The sequence below is a fragment of the Manacus candei genome, unplaced genomic scaffold (assembly GCF_025592945.1).
Source record: "Manacus candei isolate 608988 ecotype Guabito, Panama unplaced genomic scaffold, ASM2559294v1 h1tg000082l, whole genome shotgun sequence".
NCBI lineage: Eukaryota > Metazoa > Chordata > Aves > Passeriformes > Pipridae > Manacus > Manacus candei.
Window position 1 is genome coordinate 4,116,781 of NW_026138130.1, and position 18,916 is coordinate 4,135,696.

At 40.5% G+C, this 18,916-nt stretch overlaps 1 protein-coding gene across 3 annotated transcripts in view; it reads left to right on the forward strand.

Moving 5' to 3' along the window:
- PRKCD (protein kinase C delta) overlaps positions 1-18,916 on the forward strand; it is a 60,290-nt gene that overhangs the window by 24,576 nt on the left and 16,798 nt on the right. For 2 of the 3 annotated variants that reach the window (XM_051811420.1, XM_051811421.1), the window contains exons 2-4: positions 7,679-7,813; positions 11,915-12,114; positions 13,374-13,434. In XM_051811420.1, the coding sequence (XP_051667380.1) occupies positions 7,699-7,813; positions 11,915-12,114; positions 13,374-13,434 (376 nt within the window). In that variant the 5' untranslated portion in view covers positions 7,679-7,698. Of the gene's footprint in view, positions 1-7,678; positions 7,814-11,914; positions 12,115-13,373; positions 13,435-14,863; positions 16,576-18,916 lie in introns of those variants that run through there. The other variant, XM_051811422.1, reaches the window with a different exon arrangement.

The window sequence follows — 18,916 nt, forward strand, 5'->3', positions numbered from 1 at the left end:
ATGATGATATAGTTCTCTCAGCTAATGAATATTCTAGTTTTCCAGATACTTGGAGGATTAGGTCATGGTGCTGGCAATAGTATAAATTTCTGGCTTGAAGACTTGTGCTCTTTGAGAGGCACTTAGACTGCATAATCTGCTGATGTTTTCACAAGTCCAAAGTAAAATCATTTTCTTACTGGAGTGTTTTAGAAGGCATTTTTTATATTTCTGTTGAATGTCCAGTTTCTCTATTTCCATTTTTTGCCTCTTCATTGTTTATATAGAGACATTAACCCAGTACATTTACAATAAGACACATTATAAATCTCTCTTTTTTTCTTAAAAAATTATGTGATTAGCATACTGTCTTTATGGCATTTGGCTTTTTCAGCGTGAAGGGAATTTAGTGGAAAATATAAAATTAAAAAAAAAATAGAAAACCAACACAAAAACCAGCACAAAACCCCTCCAGTGTTTTGAAGAAGAAGGCAGTTATTTTCTGTTAGGTTTGAAAATATGTTGTTGGCATTTTCTATTATTCTTTCTGGGAAATATATCTCAGTTTCTGGGAAGCTTATAATTGGGAAGAAAATCGTGGAATTCTAGAAGGGTTTGTGTTGGAAGGGACCTTAAAGATCATCTAGTTCCAACCCCCTGCCATGGGCAGGGACACTTTCCACTAGCCCAGGTTGCTCAGAGCTCTGTCCAACCTGGCCTTGGACACTTCCAGGGATGGAGCATCCACAGCTTCTCTGGGCAACCTGTGCCAGGGCCTGACCACCCTCACAGGGAAGAATTCCTTCCTAATCTCCAACCTAACCCTGCCCTCTGTCAGTGGGAAGCCATTCCCCTTTGTCCTATCACTCCAGACCCTTGTCCAAGTCCCTCTCCAGCTCTCTTGGAGCCTCTTTAGGCACTGAAAGGCTGGAAAACGTTATAATGAATCCTAGATAAAAATACTCAGCAAGAGTAAGGTGGAGGATGAGCTTGCTGTGTAACTCCTCTGTTAAAGGATACTGCTGGAATATGCCTGAATGTGGATCCCTCTGTGCTTGATTATGGTGGTACCTAAACAGGTACTGTACAAAATATTGGATTTTCTTTGGCTCTTTTCCTTTGGTTTGGTACTTCTGAAAGCTGTGAGTAGCTCAGCTTTCATAGTGTAGTGATTATTGCAGGAAAAGCCTTTGCAGAATGGCTTGCTTCCTTCAGAGAACTCCTATTCACATGATAAACTTGACGTACAGTTTTGCAATTTAGTCATGCTGGCTAAATACTGGCAAATTTCCTGGCCATTGCTAAGGAAGTGGGAGCTGAGAGCTGCTCAGGGGCTCAGACTCAGCAGACTTCCAGTGCTCTCTTTAGTGACACAGAGTATAGCTTGGCTATAAGGTGTGTTGTTATAGTGGAAAAGAGATGTAACTTCATCCCTTTCACCTAATAGGGTTTTTCATCCTCCCTCAGAAGGGATTGTGTTATTCAATTGCAGAAAAAAAAGCCCTCGACCTCTACTTACTCCCCATGTCCTAATTATGCTGAAATCATGCGTGGATAGAGAAAAACCAAGGCCTGCCTCCTACCTAAGTATTTTGGACATTCTCCCACTTCATAGTGTAATTTGATATTAATGAATTCTTCACTCTCCTAGAGGTTCATAAGGATCTGGCCAGCCAGCCCTGTTGTATTAAACCTTCATGTTGTTGCAGCTGCTATTTAACAAAGATATCATTTGTGCTATCAGAAATAATGAACAAAGTCTTTGGGCTCTGGACAGTGTTTCCTCTCTTGTATGCTTTTAATGTTGGATATTTGGGTTTGAAGTTGATGAAGAGGATTCATTTGTACTTTTGTTTCAAGCTTGATTTTGGCAATGGTAACAAACAGCAGCTCATAGTATTATTATTATCATGTTTAGTCCTGCGTGTTCACAGAGGAAGGAGAACTCGGGACTTTAAAAAAATTACTTAAATGGCTATTTCTTATGCACTCCTAAAGAAAAAACATCTGACAGTACTTCCCCCTTCTTCCCACCAAGTAGTGGTTGTGGAATATTGGAAAAGCCAGCTTTGTTGCTCCAAATGTTCTTTTTCCCCTTCCAAAAAAAAAAGGATGTTCAGTGTAAACTGCTTTTTGTATCTTGCAGCATATGCTGTGTGACAGCCTGTCCTGCTACCTATTTCAGAGCCTAGAATTTCCTCAACTTGCTGATCTTTTAGTGTAAAACTCAGATTTGTCTTCCTCAATGCACCTGAAACCACTTTAAGAACAGTCAACTGTTGTTGCTGAGCTAATTGTATGTTATCATGTGATCAAATAAGTTGGGCTGCACATCTTCCAAAAAAAACCCCACAGGATCAGGTCTGCTTTAGCTCTCTCTTGCCTGCAATCTGCTTTCCCCTCAAGCTTCCCAGGAGTTTGCACTGCCAGGATTGAAAGAATTGGCCTGTTCAAATAAAGGCTTCTGGAGCTCATATTTTGAGGAGTTTCTCATTGTAACGATAAGGGAAAGTATCAGTAAATTTTTTCAGCCTTGAGAGTGTTGGGGAAATACCAGCAATTCAGACAGCAGCCACAAAATTGGGCAGTTTGGGGGCTGCTGAATACGCAGAAAAAGTGTGGAAATTCAGAATTATCTGTGCTTCTGGCCAAGTGGGATGAAACCAAGGGACTTCTCTTGCTGCATGGCTTATCTAGATGGATTCTTCTCCAGACTGTTGCAACACAGTGACAGATTTTATTATGTAATTGTTTCTGTTTCTGGCCTTGGCCTAACCCAACAAAAGCAGAAGTATCTGAAAAAAAATACTTGGGGGAGGAAGGGAAGGAAATGGTAACTACATTTTTTCCAAGTTAGGCTTAGGACTTGTACTATTTAAAAAAAAAAAGAAAAGATGAAGTAAACCCCAAAACTTGCATAATTTACAATAGAATTTAGTGTACAGAGTTGTCATTTTGAAATTATGAACAACCAAAAAGAAATCATTTGCAGTGAGTTTAACAGCAAGTGAATTGAATTTTGGTGTTAAAATTTTTAGAATTTTCACTGGTTTAGAAATATTACTGCAGAAACTGTAGTTAACTGGGCTGTTTTAAAGCTGCCATCTCTGGCAGCTGTGAGTGTTCAGCATCATGATGTGCAGTGATCTGAGGTTGGATATAAGTATGTTTTTCGGGGTTTCCTTGGGGAGCAGTAGTGCCTAGGGAAGTCCAGATGATGAAGAATGCTGCTGTGTGTCTTTTTGACATGGCTGATAACAGCAAATATAATAAGCTCCTTTTAAACTGACTTCATTTTTAGATTGGCTTCCACCTACAGAGCATCAAATAGAGACCAGGGATTTTAACAGAACCTGCTAAAAGTCTCTGCAGACTAATCATAGGTGTGCAGAGTAGACAGTGGTTAGCATGATTGTTCCTCTGGTTCAGTGAATTTTCCTGCAGCACAAGTATTGTTTTTCTCTCTTGGATCATCAGCTGAAAGAATACATGTGAAGGGAGTGTGGGTTGTCACACCTGGGAGCAATAAAAACACGGTGTGCACAGGTGAAGGATGATAATCACTCTTCCAGCATCACTATTTGCAGCCTTCTCTCGTATTATTGCCATGAAAGCAGCATAAGCACCTTTGTAGGCTGTACATAAAGAGGAAGGAGGACTTTGTGCATGTTTTTGGAAGTGCTGTGGGGGCAATTAGTTGGGCAGTAAATCGTTGCTGTGTCTCTTGAACGCCTTGTCCATTGCCAGAATGGAGGACAGGAAACCCTTGTGGAAAGAAAGGATACCTGCAAGTTGGAAATAAACTATACTTTTGCATCTTAAAAAAGTTACTGCTGCATCTTTTCAGGGAAGAACACCAACTGGTCAGCCATGTGAGGTGCTGCCTGCCAGTGTTGGTGTTTCCCAGAGCAGTTGTGTGGCCTTGGAAGCAGCCTCAGAGGGAGCTAAGCAGGAAGCAGGCATTTCATGCCACCCAGAGCAGTTCTGTGAGACAGCATGGAAAAGCCATGATGTGTGTACAGCTTTACATCTGTTTGCAAAATGTTTGACAGACTACTGCAAAGAAATCAGAGGGGGAGCTTTCTCAGTTGTGTTTTTCTTGGATATATGGTCCGTATCAATGATGGACCAGTCTATGCTCTGCTTGTGCCCATTCGTTTTTTAGTCTCTTCAGTGCTCTGTTGTCGACCAGTATCAGCGTTTCCTCCAGATGATCCACTGTTTTTCCTCCAGATGATCCACTGCTTTGATGTTATTTCCTGCTTTGTGTAGCAGTTACAACCGTGTCTTTGTTTCTGGGTTGTGTTAGAGCTGGTTTGCCCTCCCTGTTTATAACCAGGCAGAATTACAGCAACAAAGGAACCCTGGCAAGTGCTGCCTTGGGTTGCAGAGCGAGTCCCTGATTGCTGCTGGGCACCATTGGAAGGAGAGAAATTACAGAATTTACCCTTTGTCCCTTCAGTCTGCGTGAAGATTTTTAATCTAATGTGAATCTCGCGCTAGCAAATCTTGATAAAATTCTTCTTGGAATATTTAAGATCTTAATTTGCTTTGAAGATTTCCTTAAAACTGCATGTTACATCCTTGTGAAAACTGAACATTTGTTCATCCAGCAAATGTTGACATTTGATGATGTGAAGATTTTTTCCCCCCTCACTCTGTAGTTGATAGTAACACTGTTGATTCTCTTTCAATATTAAATAGTAGAAAACTCTCAGTTTTAAAGCTGCATGGAAAGTACTGTGGATTTCATAGAATCTATCCCAGAATGTAGAACATGGGTTGAGTTTGCAACAGAGCAGATCAGGGATCCTTGACAAAATGAACATGGTACTGGACAGCATCTGATGGTGTGCTCTGAACCAGTGGGGCCACCACCATGTACCTCATATAGAGTGATGTTACTGGAAGGTTTTTCCCTTAGTTTTTTTTCAGATAGCACGTGGCTTTGGAACTGTTTGAGATACTGAACCTGTCATTTAGAATAGCAATGCTCTTGGAGCTCGTGTCTCAGTTTTTCCACCATTTGGTTTGGATAAAATCTGGCCTTTAGGGAAGCAGTTTGGCTTTAATACTTCATAGCTGCAATGCAGATTGTATGAGTAGATTGTAAAATCTCCCTTGATTTTTTTATAGCAGTTTCAATTCCTGACAGGTACAGCTCCTAAAACAAGAGTCAGTGCTTGTGCTGTCACATCTGTGACAGTCATGGAGACTAGAGGGGGACTCTTGTCTAAAGTGCAACAAGCAAAGCTTATGTATTGCTTTCAACGTTATTGCTTTTCAAATGTGAGAACACTTTTGGATGAGTGTATTCAGCAGGGATTTTGAGAAACTTTGTTGAATTAAAATTAATCTCTCTCACTGAGTTTTGCTGCCAAAAACAGTTTTAGTGGGGTATGTTTTTGTTTACAGCAGTGCAGCTGATCCTTGTCAGTGATCTCACTGCGCATCTTAGCGTAGACAATGGCTGGAAAATACATCTGAGGAGCAAATTCAAACCCTCCTTTCTCACTTAACCTCCATGTGTCACGTAGAGTCTATAACATATAGTGAGAGTTTGCATGCAGACATTTAAGATCTCTACTTCTGTGAAAAAAGCACAATATATAAGAGTAGAGAAACTTGGCAAGAACGGGTAGCTGTTGAGTTCATTGTGGTTTAGGGGGTTTTTTTAAAGCTGTTGTTAAATGTAAAAGCAAACAGTTTTCTTCTAGTTTTCACTGTGACCTTGGACTTTGAATATCATCAGAAACTCTGGGATATTGGTGTTTTCTCCTAACTGCTCAACTACTTGTCTTGTGGCATTTCTGAGAGAGAAGAGAGCATTTGAGATGTACTGAAGCTGAGTACAATGAATACAACAAATACTCATATTCAAAACTACTAAGCAGAGTTGAAAATGTGGCCTTCACATGTATTTGGCCATTGAAAATGAGAAAGGCTGTGGGATTACTCAACATGCATATGCATTGTACCTGTTCCTATTGTATCTTAATCTGGAGTTAAAGAACTAAGTTGCAAAGCCTTGTATTCTGTTTCAGGACTAACGTGTGCTTGAGTCAGATGGGCTGAGTGAACTCAGTGCAATTGTTAGTTTAGCTTTGTTAGTGTTTTCCAATTTTTTGTTAGTATTGTCCCAGACTTACTGGAAATTGTGACTTCTAGCTGGGCTGTCCCTTCCAGCCAGAATTATCCTGTAATCCTGCAATTCTGTCAAATAAACTTTCCAGTGGGAGCTACACGCTGACCTACCCGGCTTGTTGCTGCCTATGGCTTGGTTGGATCTTCGAGCTGCTTCCCTGAGGTGAACAAGGATGAAATCTGGTTTCTTTTACATCCACGTTGAGTAGTAATGATATGTGATCTGGTGCTGGCAAGTCGTGGCTGATCACTTGGGGGTAGTTCTGAACACAGTGTGCACGAGGCCCCTTGAGCAGCTGAAATATGTTCCTCATTACAGCTCTTGATGAGCGTTGTGCTCATGTTGCCTTTGTGAAAGTGAGCTATCAGATGGTATTTGTTAATTTTTCTTGCTTTGTGAGGTCATCTCAATCTCCAGTCTCATCAAATGGTGCCCCAAGCTGCAATAACCAGCGGATTAGTGTGGGAGGGTTGTTGCTTTATTGTGAGTCGGGGTGACCGTTCTGCATGAATGTGAATTACAGTCCTGGCTTTCAGTTCTTCAGGGGGATGAGCAGTGGTGGGTGCCAAGTAATCCTAAACCTGTTTTCTAGCTCTGTCTTACTCTTACAGAAAAGAAAGTGGAGAAGCAGTCAGTTAATAAAAACTAGCTCAATAAATGTTGGTCGTAAAAGTTTTCTATTTATTATAAATGGTCTCCGCGTGGGGAGAGTGTGTGATGTGCAAGTGCTGGTTTGCTGCAAAGAGTCTTCATTTCAGTCTTTTATCTAAATGACTGTATGGGCCTTAAGAGATAGAAGAGGAATGGTAATTGTTTCTCAGGTCGATGTCTGTACATTAAAAAAATGCTGGCACGTGCAGGATTGCTTGAAGTGTCCTTCCTAGTGCTGCCTGACTGAGCTGGTTAACAATCTGCAGTCAAAAGGCCAGCTCAGGCCAGTTTCAAGTCTTTATTTTTTTTCATCATCTCTTCCTGTTACCTTGTGAACTCTTTTTTCCTAATCCCTCCTTCCCTGCATCCCTCCTTCTCTGATTGCACTAGAATTGCCTTGCTATCTAATGACTGTTTTCTCTTACCTTTTGAATAAGTAATTTTTGCTTCACAAAACAATATTGACATACAAGCTACAGGGCTAACTCTGTTGCTGAAGGTGCTGTGAGTCGTAAACTGAAATTGCTCTCAGTTCAGAAGCTCCTAAGAATGAGGGAAGACTGTAGTGAAACACCTGTTTGCTGACTTAGATATTGCAGGTGTTTTGAACTTTGGTGATTCCTGACACTTTAAAAGAGGTGACACGGTGGTGCTGGTGCTTTTTCTCCCTCCCTCTTCTCTTTGCCTGGTATGTGCAGATATGGAGGCTCACAGTTGGATCAGTAGCTCTGGATGCTTCCTAGGATTGGTACACTGCCACCTGAAAGCAGTGCTTGAATAGGAGCTGTGGGGTTGTAGCCTCAACAGGAGCTCTGATGGCTGCTGGGAAATGTGTGTCACTCTCTTACAAGTCTCAGACCAGGTATTTTATTGAATGATTTTTATTTATTTATTTCCACTTAGATTGTGCATCACTGTGAGCAATGGCCCCCTTTTTACGGATATCCTTCAACTCCTTTGAGCTGGGACCTGTGCAGAATCAAGGAGAACAGCTACAGCCTTTCTGTGCTATCAAGATGAAGGAATCATTGACTACAGGTGAGGTTACAAATGGGGATGCTTTCCTGAATATGAGTAAGTTTTGAGAAATACTCTAATCCTTCTTAGTCTGTGAACAGTAGCGAGTCCTGCTGTTCTTGTCATGCCAAGCACTTCAGCATGAGCTTTTCTTTCAGAATGGAAGAAATAACAATGGTTGTTGTATCCACCTCCACCTTAAAACAAAGCTTCTTTATTAATGCTTTCTTGTCCTGTGGCCAGAGAGCTCAGCACTTGATAGGATGATGTCTGAGATTTCTAATTTCTTACTTCACCACCAACGCAATTATTCACAAAATATGTGGGGAAGCAGGTGAAAAGTCACTTTGGCTTGGGTTAAAGTGAGTTGTGAATTTTGCACGAGCGAGGTTTGCAAATGTTAGATAAAGCAATGTCCTCTCCAGCTCTGCAAGTGCCAGGCATAACTGAGGCATTCTGGCAGAATTGTTTGCTTGAAATTACTTGCACCCAAGGTTATTTTAGCACCTCTCTATTTACTCAGCCTTCAAAGACCTCATCTTTACAGACACTGGTCCAAAGGTAACATTTTGTGACATTTGGCTGGAATACACCACTGTAGCCAAACAGGATAAGAGGGGATTGCTGTTTTGGGTTAGACCGAGCAGTTTAATCCTGCAGTATGGCTCTAGAGCTTCACAAAACATCAAAGAATGCAGGAAAGGGTGAATTTTCTTCTTCCTCACAATGTGATTGGTCTTTCTCCTTATTCCTGAGGGTAAAAACTGCTTTTAAACTTTAAATACAAGGCATGGTGCCCTTTCCAAAAAATGTTGTCATCAAGCAAATGTATTCAGCTCCAAAGTAGCAGTTTCCTGGCGTGTTAGGAAAACCTCTGAAGAAATGGTGTTGAAGGTATCACAGCTGCCAGAATGTGTGGAGAGGTGAAAGTGATCTAAATAAATCCACCTTCTTTCTTTTCCCCCCCCCGGCCATTTGCTTTTGAAAAGTAGAGTTGTGCCAACATTTCCCCTCTTTCTTTCCATGTGTCTTTGAGGCATTAAAAAACGGGGGAGGAGAGGGCAGTGAACCTTGGAGGAGTAAGTGATTGAGGTAATCAGGAAAACAATGTGATGCTTCTGTTGTCAGTTTGACAAGATAGCTTTTTGTTGGATTTGCCTGCTGAAGCATGATCAAGGAAAAGCTTATTGTATAGGAAGAAGGAAGTCATATTGCCTAATGATTAGGCATTAAGCCAATTTGCAAACATGTGACATGTTTTGGAGCCAGTAGTATTAACAGAGAAGCAAAGGAGGCCTGAACACAGGAGGGGTTCTTAAAGGCTGTTCTTTCCTGAACACTTAACTGTTCATTTGCAGGCAGGCAATGTGGTCCATGACAGATCTTGATTAGTACAATTTTAACTGCAAAAGCAGCATGGCCAGGCTGGAAGTTGTTGCCAGTAATTCAGATGCCTTCTTTATGGTTTTACATAGGGTAAAAATTCATATAGTGACTGATCAAAGCAGGTCTTAACTGGGACGTGGGAAAAGGCAGAGTCCTGTGAACAGACTGAAATAGTTCTCTGCCCATCTAAGAATCTTACAAAGAGTATTACCAACTCTTCTACAAACTGCTGCTGTTCCTGCAAACCCTGAAGTATTGTTAAAGATTCTACAAATAAGTGCAATTTCTCCTATTCCCAAGGCTGCCTCCTGAAGTGTGCCTTTTTGATGAAGGGGTCTGGCTTTAGCAACCCAAAAAGTAGGCCAGTGTAAAAGCCTTGCTGTACAGAGAGCCTGCTTTTAATCCCCCCTTGCATCCATTGTCCATCCTAACATTCTCTAAAATCTGTTTTGTTTGAGCTCTCCCTGTGTACTTTCACCACAAACAGGGAAGTGGTTGTGCCCCTGCTCTTGGCACTGGAGAGGCTGCACCTCAAATCCTGGGTTCAATTTTGGATCCCTCAGAAGAAGAAAGACATCGAGGTGCTGGAGCAAGTCCAGAGAAGGGCAACAGGGCTGGGGAAGGGCCTGGAGCACAAGTCCTGTGAGGAGCAGCTGAGGGAACTGGTGGGGCTCAGCCTGGAGAAAAGGAGGGAACCTTCTTGCACTCTCCAACTCCCTGACAGGAGGTTGTGGCCAGATGGGGGTCAGGCTCTTCTCCCAAGTAACAAGTGACAGGACGAGAAGAAAGGGCCTCAGGTTGTGCCATGGAGGTTTATATTGGATATCAGGGCAAATGTCTCCACCAAAAGGGTTGTCAAGCACTGGACCAGCCTGTCCAGGGAAGCAGTGGAGTCACCATCCCTGGAGGGATTTAAAAAGATGTGCACATGTGGCACTTGGGGACGTGGGTTAGTGGTGGCCTGGACAGCGCTGGGGTAATGGTTGGGCTTGATGATCTTAACACTCTTTTTCAATCTAAACGATTCTATGATTCTGTGATAATATTTTCACATTTTTCCGTAGTATGGGGCTCTGGAAGTAGGTTTGCACTGTGAAGGATTCAAGGTTTTTCTGTCTGCAGAGTTTCCCAAATTCAAGAGAGAAGCTTTTGACTGAGGAGGAATGCTTTGCAAGTTTGCTTTGCAATGGAGGAGGTCCTCAGGTGGCCATTTCGGAGCATTTGGGAATGTCCTTTGGCAGGCAGCTCAGGTCTGCTGTCCAAGCTGTGATTTGCAGTGCTGCTGTTGGCAGGAATTCCCTAATAAAGCAGTACAAGGACATAATTCCCTACTCTTGTTTGCAGAGCTCAGCACGACTGAGTGGAGTCGTCCAGCAAGCTGTTAATGAATGAACACTGAATTTGCCTTGAGTTTCCAGGAAGATTTTAAAATATTAAGGTTCTAACAGACCACACTGCAGCTTCTTGTGGAAAGGTCCAACTATTTAATCTGCTTTTCTACTGCCTTGCTATCATAACAACAAATGGATCATTCAGAGCTGGAAAGGCACTTAGAAAGCACTTTTATTACAATGAATGATCTTGATAAATAGAAGAAATTGTGTAGAATGTAGAAAATAATATTCATTTTCCTGCACGCAAATGGAGAATAATTGGCTTGGCAGCAAATCACAGAGAAAAACTGGGAGGTGCCATTTGTGTGCCAGGGTCACAGGGAAGAGCTGGATGTGGTTGCTTGGAAGGCAACATCATTTTGGATGTGTTGATGGGACTAAGAGACCCAGATCTAGAAATATGCTTGTTACAGATTGTGCAGTCACTGGCTGTTTTCTCTGCCTGAGGTAAGGACAGGAAGAAATTAGCTTAATGGGTAGCAAGAGAGACTGAAGCTGTGTATTAGAAGCATAGAATACCAGGCATGAAAGGACTGCAAGGATCATCCAGTCCAACCTTTGTTGGTGAAAAGAAAAAAAAAAATCCATCTAATAAGAACAGTGAAACACTGTAAAACTCCTAACAAAGGAGTCTGCTGAGATATTCTTGTGGGAGATTGGGTAAATGTTACCAAGAAAAAAAAGAGAAAAATACTTTTTTGATGTTATTTCATCTTTTTTCTTGTTCCTTATTGACACAAGGTCTGCATGTGCTAGAGAGGACAGATAAGGCCCTGAAATGTCCTTTAAAAAGTAGCAGTCATGGTATAGACAGAGTACAATGTCAAGGAGAGTGACTTATCCCAACATTTCACTTGCATTCTTAACTTGGAAGTAGATTAATGAAATGTGAAACCTTTCATCTCTCAGATGCTGGTTTCAATTTAAACTGGGTCAGTGTAAGGTGTTCCTTAATTTATCTTAGAGCAGTAGGTATTCACTGTGATCAGATGACACATCATGGAGATTTACACCAGAAAGGAGCCATGAAATATTCCCTGTCCAGTTGTGATTGACTAAACTAGCTTCTGAAATTCCTCAATGGGGTTTGTACCTCCTGGTCTCTGGCTACATGTTAACACCTTCACTGCCTTTGCATTCCTGTTTGTCAGGCTGAGATTTACCTTCCAAGTCATGAACATTTGAACCGAATATTTAAACTTCGTCCCAACCACAGCAAAAGAAGCAGTAAATCTGCTTTTAGTATCAGTACAAGTATTTCCTCTTTTATTTTGTTAAGTACTAGACCTACATTATTTGATTTTACAATTTCTGTCCTCTTTGGGGTTATTTTGGCTTTCAGAGAGAGGAAAAACTCTGGTCCAGAGGAAACCGACCATGTATCCCGAATGGAAGTCGACGTTTGATGCCCACATTTATGAGGGACGGGTGATCCAGATTGTGCTGATGAAAGCAGCAGAAGAGCCTCTGTCTGAGGTGACTGTGGGTGTGTCGGTCCTGGCAGAGCGCTGCAAGAAGGGCAATGGCAAAGCAGAATTCTGGGTAAGGGAAGAGGTTAATTCCTCGAGTTTTCTTCCAAGCTGAATGAATGCCTTACGCCTTTTAAACTTGAAGGGGTTTAGATTTTCCTAGGTCGGTAGGATCTCACTGGTTTGTATTCACCTGTTGCACTTGGGTTTTTTTCCACACCTTAAATTGAATTCTGAGACAAGAATAATTATTCAGAAGAGTAAAAAATTAATAATAGTGGTCAGTTTTAGCCAATTCAGTGGTCTGAAATACTCTGCTTATTATCCATAGAACAAGTGCCACATAGACATCATCAGTGTTAAACTTCCTCTGTACAACCTGGACAGACCATCATGGCCAACAAGGAGATGTTAGTTCAGTTAGCATATAGCCTGTAAGGTTATTTTTGTGTGGGGAGACAGCCCAGCAGTAGTAGCTGTAACTGGGATCTTTGCCTTCTGGGAACTTTGTTGGGCAGATGTTCTGAGTGCCAGACGTTGCCTTAAAGATGAAAACTTAGTCATTATCCCAGTAGGATGATGGGATTTGTGGGGATATGTTCATGGGTGTATCTAATCTAATTGTGGTTTGGTCTTATCTGGGGGTTGGGACTTTTTTTTCCAAAGTTGTATTTAGTGTAACCCAGGGATACTTTGCTCTGTGCTGAAGTGAAGATTGAATCACTCTTTCATGCTTAATGGTTTCTTATCTTTTTTAAAGGCAGCACTTTAAGAATTAGTGGCTACTTTCTGAGCACAGGAACTGACCTCAGCTATTGGCTCAAAAGACACTTTTTTTTTTGGTTTTGCTGGTCTGTAGAATTTGCCACAGAAACCACGTGTAATGGTTTGAGGGGGAAAGGAAAACAAATTTTGATGATACCACTTTTTTTTCATTACAGGCAACAGCATTTGATATCACTATGGTTTATACTCTCTATAAACATATAAAGGATTGTATAGACTTTTTCTTTTAAAACTGGGTTCCTGTGCAGATTGAGTTTACTAATATTAGAAACAGAAGCCAACAAACTTCTTTGCAGAAAGGGGAGAGGGACATGCACAAACAATGTGAACTCTGTGCTGAACTCTTGGGTAGACATCAAAGCAATACACACGAGTAAAAGCAAGAGAATAAAAGCCCCTGACTCAGCTGCAACAGTGAGATATGGAAGATGATTGTAAACAAACAGTTATTGAATATTCTGCTTTGAGTCCCTAGAAGGAGCTGTTTAAATTCCTAAGAGATTCAGTCAACCACACACTTCACTGTTGGTATCTTTCTTTCCATAGCTTGACCTACAACCTCAGGGGAAGGTGCTGATGGCTGTGCAGTATTTTTTGGAAGATGCAGGTAATGTCAACTGTTTGTTTTTAGTCACTTATGTGAAAAAAGTTATGATATTTACAGTCCTTTTTCAGAACAAAGGATGTAGCTCACAAAAAAATACCACCTGGTTTACTGAGTAGAATTTTCTGATGTTATTAATTTGTTTTCCAGGGGTTTCTTTGTTATGTGGACACATGGTTGGATTTGTTCATTTCTAAATGCCTTTGTGCCTCTAAATGCTGTTGGATTTAGGCACTTTTGTATCTTTGATATGTCTGTCCTCACATTTTGATGTGATAAAAAAGGTATCAGTTCCTTTTTATATGCAAGGAAGTTAAATCTCTTATTCTAGTTTATGAGGGAACCTTTTTATGTGGATTGGAGAAGTGGGTCTGAGTTTCCTGGGATTCAGAGGCTAATCACCGGAAACTGGTCGTAGCAAAGAATGAATGGTTTAGTGTTCAAATGCAAATCTTGTCAATGTTCTGACAAACGAGTTGAAAAAGTAAACAGGCTGTTTATGTCAGAAGTACACACACACTCTTTGGAAAGCGACTAGGAGGGAAACTGTAAGTACAATAATAAAAACAAGTATTTTAGCATGGATTTGTGTATCTGTGGGATCCTTTTCTAAAGAAAATGCTGTAAACTCACAACTTACTTAGCTAGTGGCTACAACTTCCCCATACTAGAAGTCATGACACCATTCTTGGGAATAATATTATAACATAACTGCTCTGCCATATTAGTCTATCAGTCTTACAAGGTTTATTACTATGTGTTTATAAATAATAGGTGGAAAGAGTAAGTTTTGAACCATTGGTGGTTTCTTTCCCCACAGATATGTATCAAGGAGCACAGTTAAGTTAGTTGTGAAGGTACCATCCATTTTTGTACCATATGGGCAATCTGTGTAGCAGATACTAGAAAAGCCACTGAAGATAGAATGTGATGTACAGTACATGACATTTCAGAGTTGACATTTTATCTCTGTGATGGCAAAAAAAACCCCAGCCTGTATACTTGTTATTTTGTCTCTGAAAAGTTGACTCTATAAAGCAGAATTTAAAAAAAATGTGGAACTTTTAAGAATCAGTAGGTAAGAGTGTTTCTTTGAAGATCCAAAGCTCTCTGTTTATGCTGCAGTAATACTCTGGTTTGCATTCAAACTGTTGTGGGCCATTATATTAAAACACCTTAATCTTGGTCTTTGTCATGGTTTCCTGTGCAAGGCTGTTTCAGAGGGCAGTGGTATTATGAGAATCTTATCAATTTAACGAGACATACAGAAATCCAGCTCTCCTGGAAACATAAAAGTTTCTCAACCAAACCAGTACAAACCCAATTTCTGTATTCTCAGTTGCTTGTTTGATGAAGTTGAAAGGTATTTCCTGCTCTCCATATAAACATGAGGAAAAATAGAGATGTAAATGTGTAAATCTTCCATAATTTTTTATTAGCTGTTAGTAGGAAGGTAATATACTCATGTGCTGTAAGCACTAAAATAATTGTACTTACTAATCAAAATCATTTAAAAATAGATGCAATGTTCTTGCAGTTCTTCTCATTGCCTTTATTAGGGATTGCAGATGGTTGTGGATGAAGCCTGCATACCAAACAGATCGTTAATTCATGCAATCATACCTTAATTGGCAAGTTAAGATTCAGCTGTTATTGCACCTTTTCCATCTTTAATTTTATATAAAGCAGAAGGTAAATAGGAAGTTGTTGCAAAGTAGTCACTGATACCTTTTTGGTAACTAACCCACATAGGTGGTGGAAAACTGCCTTTCAAGACATTTCAGTACATTTATACATCTACATTTCGTGAAGGAAAGTTACTCAATCTGATACTTGATGTGAACGCTGCAAATATCAATACATTTTAACATACTACTACTCAAAATTATAAACCTCCCTCATGTTACTGCTAAATAGGCAAACACTGATTTGTGGCTCATCACTGCGCTGCTGTAAATGTTTCCTCGAGTTAAATTTGCAGTTACCAGTATTAGATGAGAGAGGTTTGTTAGTGCATTACAAGGATGTTTGTATTAACCTCCATTCTTAACATTGCTAAAACCCTTAGTTAATAGTTGAAACGCTCAGAGACAGTTCACATTCCTTCCTATACAGATACCAGTTTGTTCTCTCTCTGACCTGCTTTCCTATAGAGAACTTTATGGTTACTGAGTTTCTAAAATACTAAAAAAGGCCTGTTCTGAAACTGGTATTGCAGTTGTTCCCTAGTTTATTCGAAGGTATTGCCACCATTAGTGTCTTTGAGTTATAGGAGCTACCTTTTGTTTGAAAATCTCCAAGCACTTTGCAAAAGTCACTAATTCTATCTGTGGCTTGTTTTACAAACTAAAGCTGCTGTTTTTCAAACCTTCCTTCTGAGTAGCAAAACACCCTGCCATCTTTAGAGAAAACTGCTTTCCTCTGCTTCAAAGGTACGGAGAATATTGAGAAATGAGCATGTTATCACTCCACTAGTAAGTATATTATTAGAGAAGAAAAATCATGTAATCGTGGTATTAAAATTTCCTCCATGATAGGCTACATTGAGACTTTTCATTTGTATATTGTTTGTGCAGGCTGGGGCCTGGCCAGTTAGTTTAGGACCATGTATGAAAAGTCTTCCAAGTCTTAGAGGTCTTTTTGCTTTCTAGAGCCTGTAAAATGGAGACTGCAGAGCCTTGACTTAGAGCTGTCAAAGAATTCTTTTTGTCTTCTGTCCTGTGATTTGAGTATAAGCTTGTGCTGGTAATTTTAAAGTTTTTCTTCTGGTATGTGAAACATGAGAACAAAGGTGTTGACCTCAATTTCAATTTCAGAACATTGTTTTCCTTCTGTCCCTCCTTCTCTAGTTGTAGTATTGAAACTAGGTTATAATTCTCTAAAGCAGCTTTAGTTTTAATAGGTGGGAGTTGCAATACGTTTAATGCTTTGCTTGATCTTTGTTTATTCAAATGTAGTTAATGACCTTATCCAGTAAGAAAACCCAGGACCTCACTCTGCTGAGTGTCTCGTGCAGTGTTAGCAGCTTTGGAAGTGAGCTTGTGTCTTGGATTCAGTTTCTGAATTGCTGTTTTGCTGGCTTTAGCTTTCTGCAGAAAGGGTTAGTGAGTTCTTTCCTTAAAATGCCATTGGAAGTCCCAGGAGGTGAGTAATTTGTGTGTGAACTTTTGATATCTCAAGTGTCTGACTTACGGGAGAGGAACATGAGCCATAGATTTTGAATGTGTTTATGTGTCAAGATGAATGTTGGGGAAGCATGAGATTTCAGAATTTTTCTGATTTACCTTTGAAAAATAATAGGGTAAGTGACAGATTTGCTATCACAGTCTGTGTATTGCCTAAATTAAGATCTGAAGAAAGGTACTCTATGGATGAGGTGTATTGTAGAAGGATTGTCACATTATTAGTATATAACTGTGATGAGGGCTGAAAAGCCCTCTTATAATTGTACATGGGGATGTTGGTATTATTTGATTATTTAACTGAGAAAATACTATTTTTAGAAATTTGGCAGATGTGGTGGTTATTCAGTGGCACCTAGCATCTGCTTTAACCTGCTCCTAGAAGTGCAATTGCATGAATTGCAATAAAAACATCTTCTGGCCTTATTTTCTCATTTTCTTTAAGAAAATGAGACATATGCAGATGTGGTGATTTCATAAACACCAAGTTGGCAGTGTTTGTGGTTGGTAAGGTAGATAACATGCTGCGTGGAGCAGAGAAACTTTGATACAGTTCATATGTTCGGTAGAAATTTGACTTAGATGCTGTATGTCTAAAGGTTAGCTTTACTGTGCCTTTGCAATATGAAAAAGAAAACTTATTTTCTAGTTTATTCCCTGTTTTACCACAACAAATGAGATATCAGGTGTCTCTGCAGAAGGGTTATATAAAGCACTTACTGAAGTGTAAAATAAGAAGTGCTCTGTCCGCCGAGCCCAGGCCGTGTTCGCACAGCAGCTCTGAGCGGGTGTGAGTGCTACAAAGGCTGCAGTGTGGGGGTTTTTTATTCCTGGATTGAAAAGCAGGGCTTGTTAAAACTCTGGTGTTTTGTTTTAGCACTTTTCTAGAAGGTTGCTGGCACCATTAATGCCTGGGAAAGGCTGGTTCAGCAGAGACACCCTAAAGCAGCTGCAGAGCAGCCCCTCAGTGCTCTGCGAGTGTGGGGCAGGACAGCAGGAGGTGCTGGCTCAGGGGCCAGGCAGGACTTCATTGAATTGGGCAAGGCCAGGCTGGAGAGGGCTTTGAGCAACCTGGTGTGGTGGAAGGTGTCCCTGCCCATGGCAGGGCAGTGGGACTAGATGGTCTTGATGGTCGCTTCCAGCCCAAACCATTCTGGGATCCTCTTCAGAGGAGCCGACAAGAAGCCCATGTCCCACGGGTGTCCCAGGCTCTGCAGAGCAGAGTGTAACTTATTTGTCATGTATCTTATAGTGGAAATGTGCACACTGTCACATGGAGCACACACAACTTTTCACAAGGTGCTACTGAGAGTTTGTAACAGCGTTTTTGACCATTTGTGCTAAAGTTTGTAGTATAACTGCTTGGGGCCAAGATAGGTAATTTGAGATTATGTGCCAGCCTTCAGAGACAATAGTATTGGCCTCTACAATAAGCAAATTATTGGTATTTCTACTTAAATATCAGCAATGTAAAATCCACAGGTACTGAGAATGAAGGAGAAAGTTTTGTTTTGTTTAAAAAAAAAAAAGGAAATACAAATCACTATCAATACTCTGTAAATGAAATGTTGTGATGATCACAGAGACCACAATGATTTAACATAGCAAGTTCATGTCACAGAATTGTAGGCTTTTGGGAAACTTTTATTTCTGTAAATGGTTTTTTTTTTTGGTGTTTTTTTTTTTAAAGATGATCTTTAAAGCAATCCTCTCCAGGACCAGGTTAAAGAGCAATTTTCCCCTGAGACACTTCATGCTAAGAAAGTCTCCTATGTGAGGAACAAGCTTTCCCTTTTAATGATTGCTCTATGAGATTAATGTTTTTCTTGACCTGAAGGTGCACTTAAATTTCAAACAAAGCCAAATGCAAGGCTGTAGAACAGCAGAAGGAAACGGGCACTGAACAGAAATTTTAGTTGGTTTTGCAATTTATTATAGTTTCAGGCAAATCTCAACCTGAACCATCAGTTAGCTCATAAAACGCTTTGCCTGTCCCTGTTTGAAGTCCCAGTTCCCAGTCTCTGGCAGTAGCACTGTTATCTTTCCTCTGCTCACAAACAGCACCGTGAAATGAGCAGGTTAAAATGAAAAATGAACTCTGAAGACGGTAAATATTTTTTCAATTCTTTCGTTTTAAATAACTACTGGGGTTATTCTGAGGTTGTTTTCTTTTGTCCTTGGGCTTTTGAGGTTCAGTTGAGACAGTTTGACATCTCACCTTGAGATTTATTACAGTTCAGCAGAGCCCTGGCAATATTGCTTTAGTAAATGTTTTCCAGGCGATGGGTTGGGTGTTGTGTTAG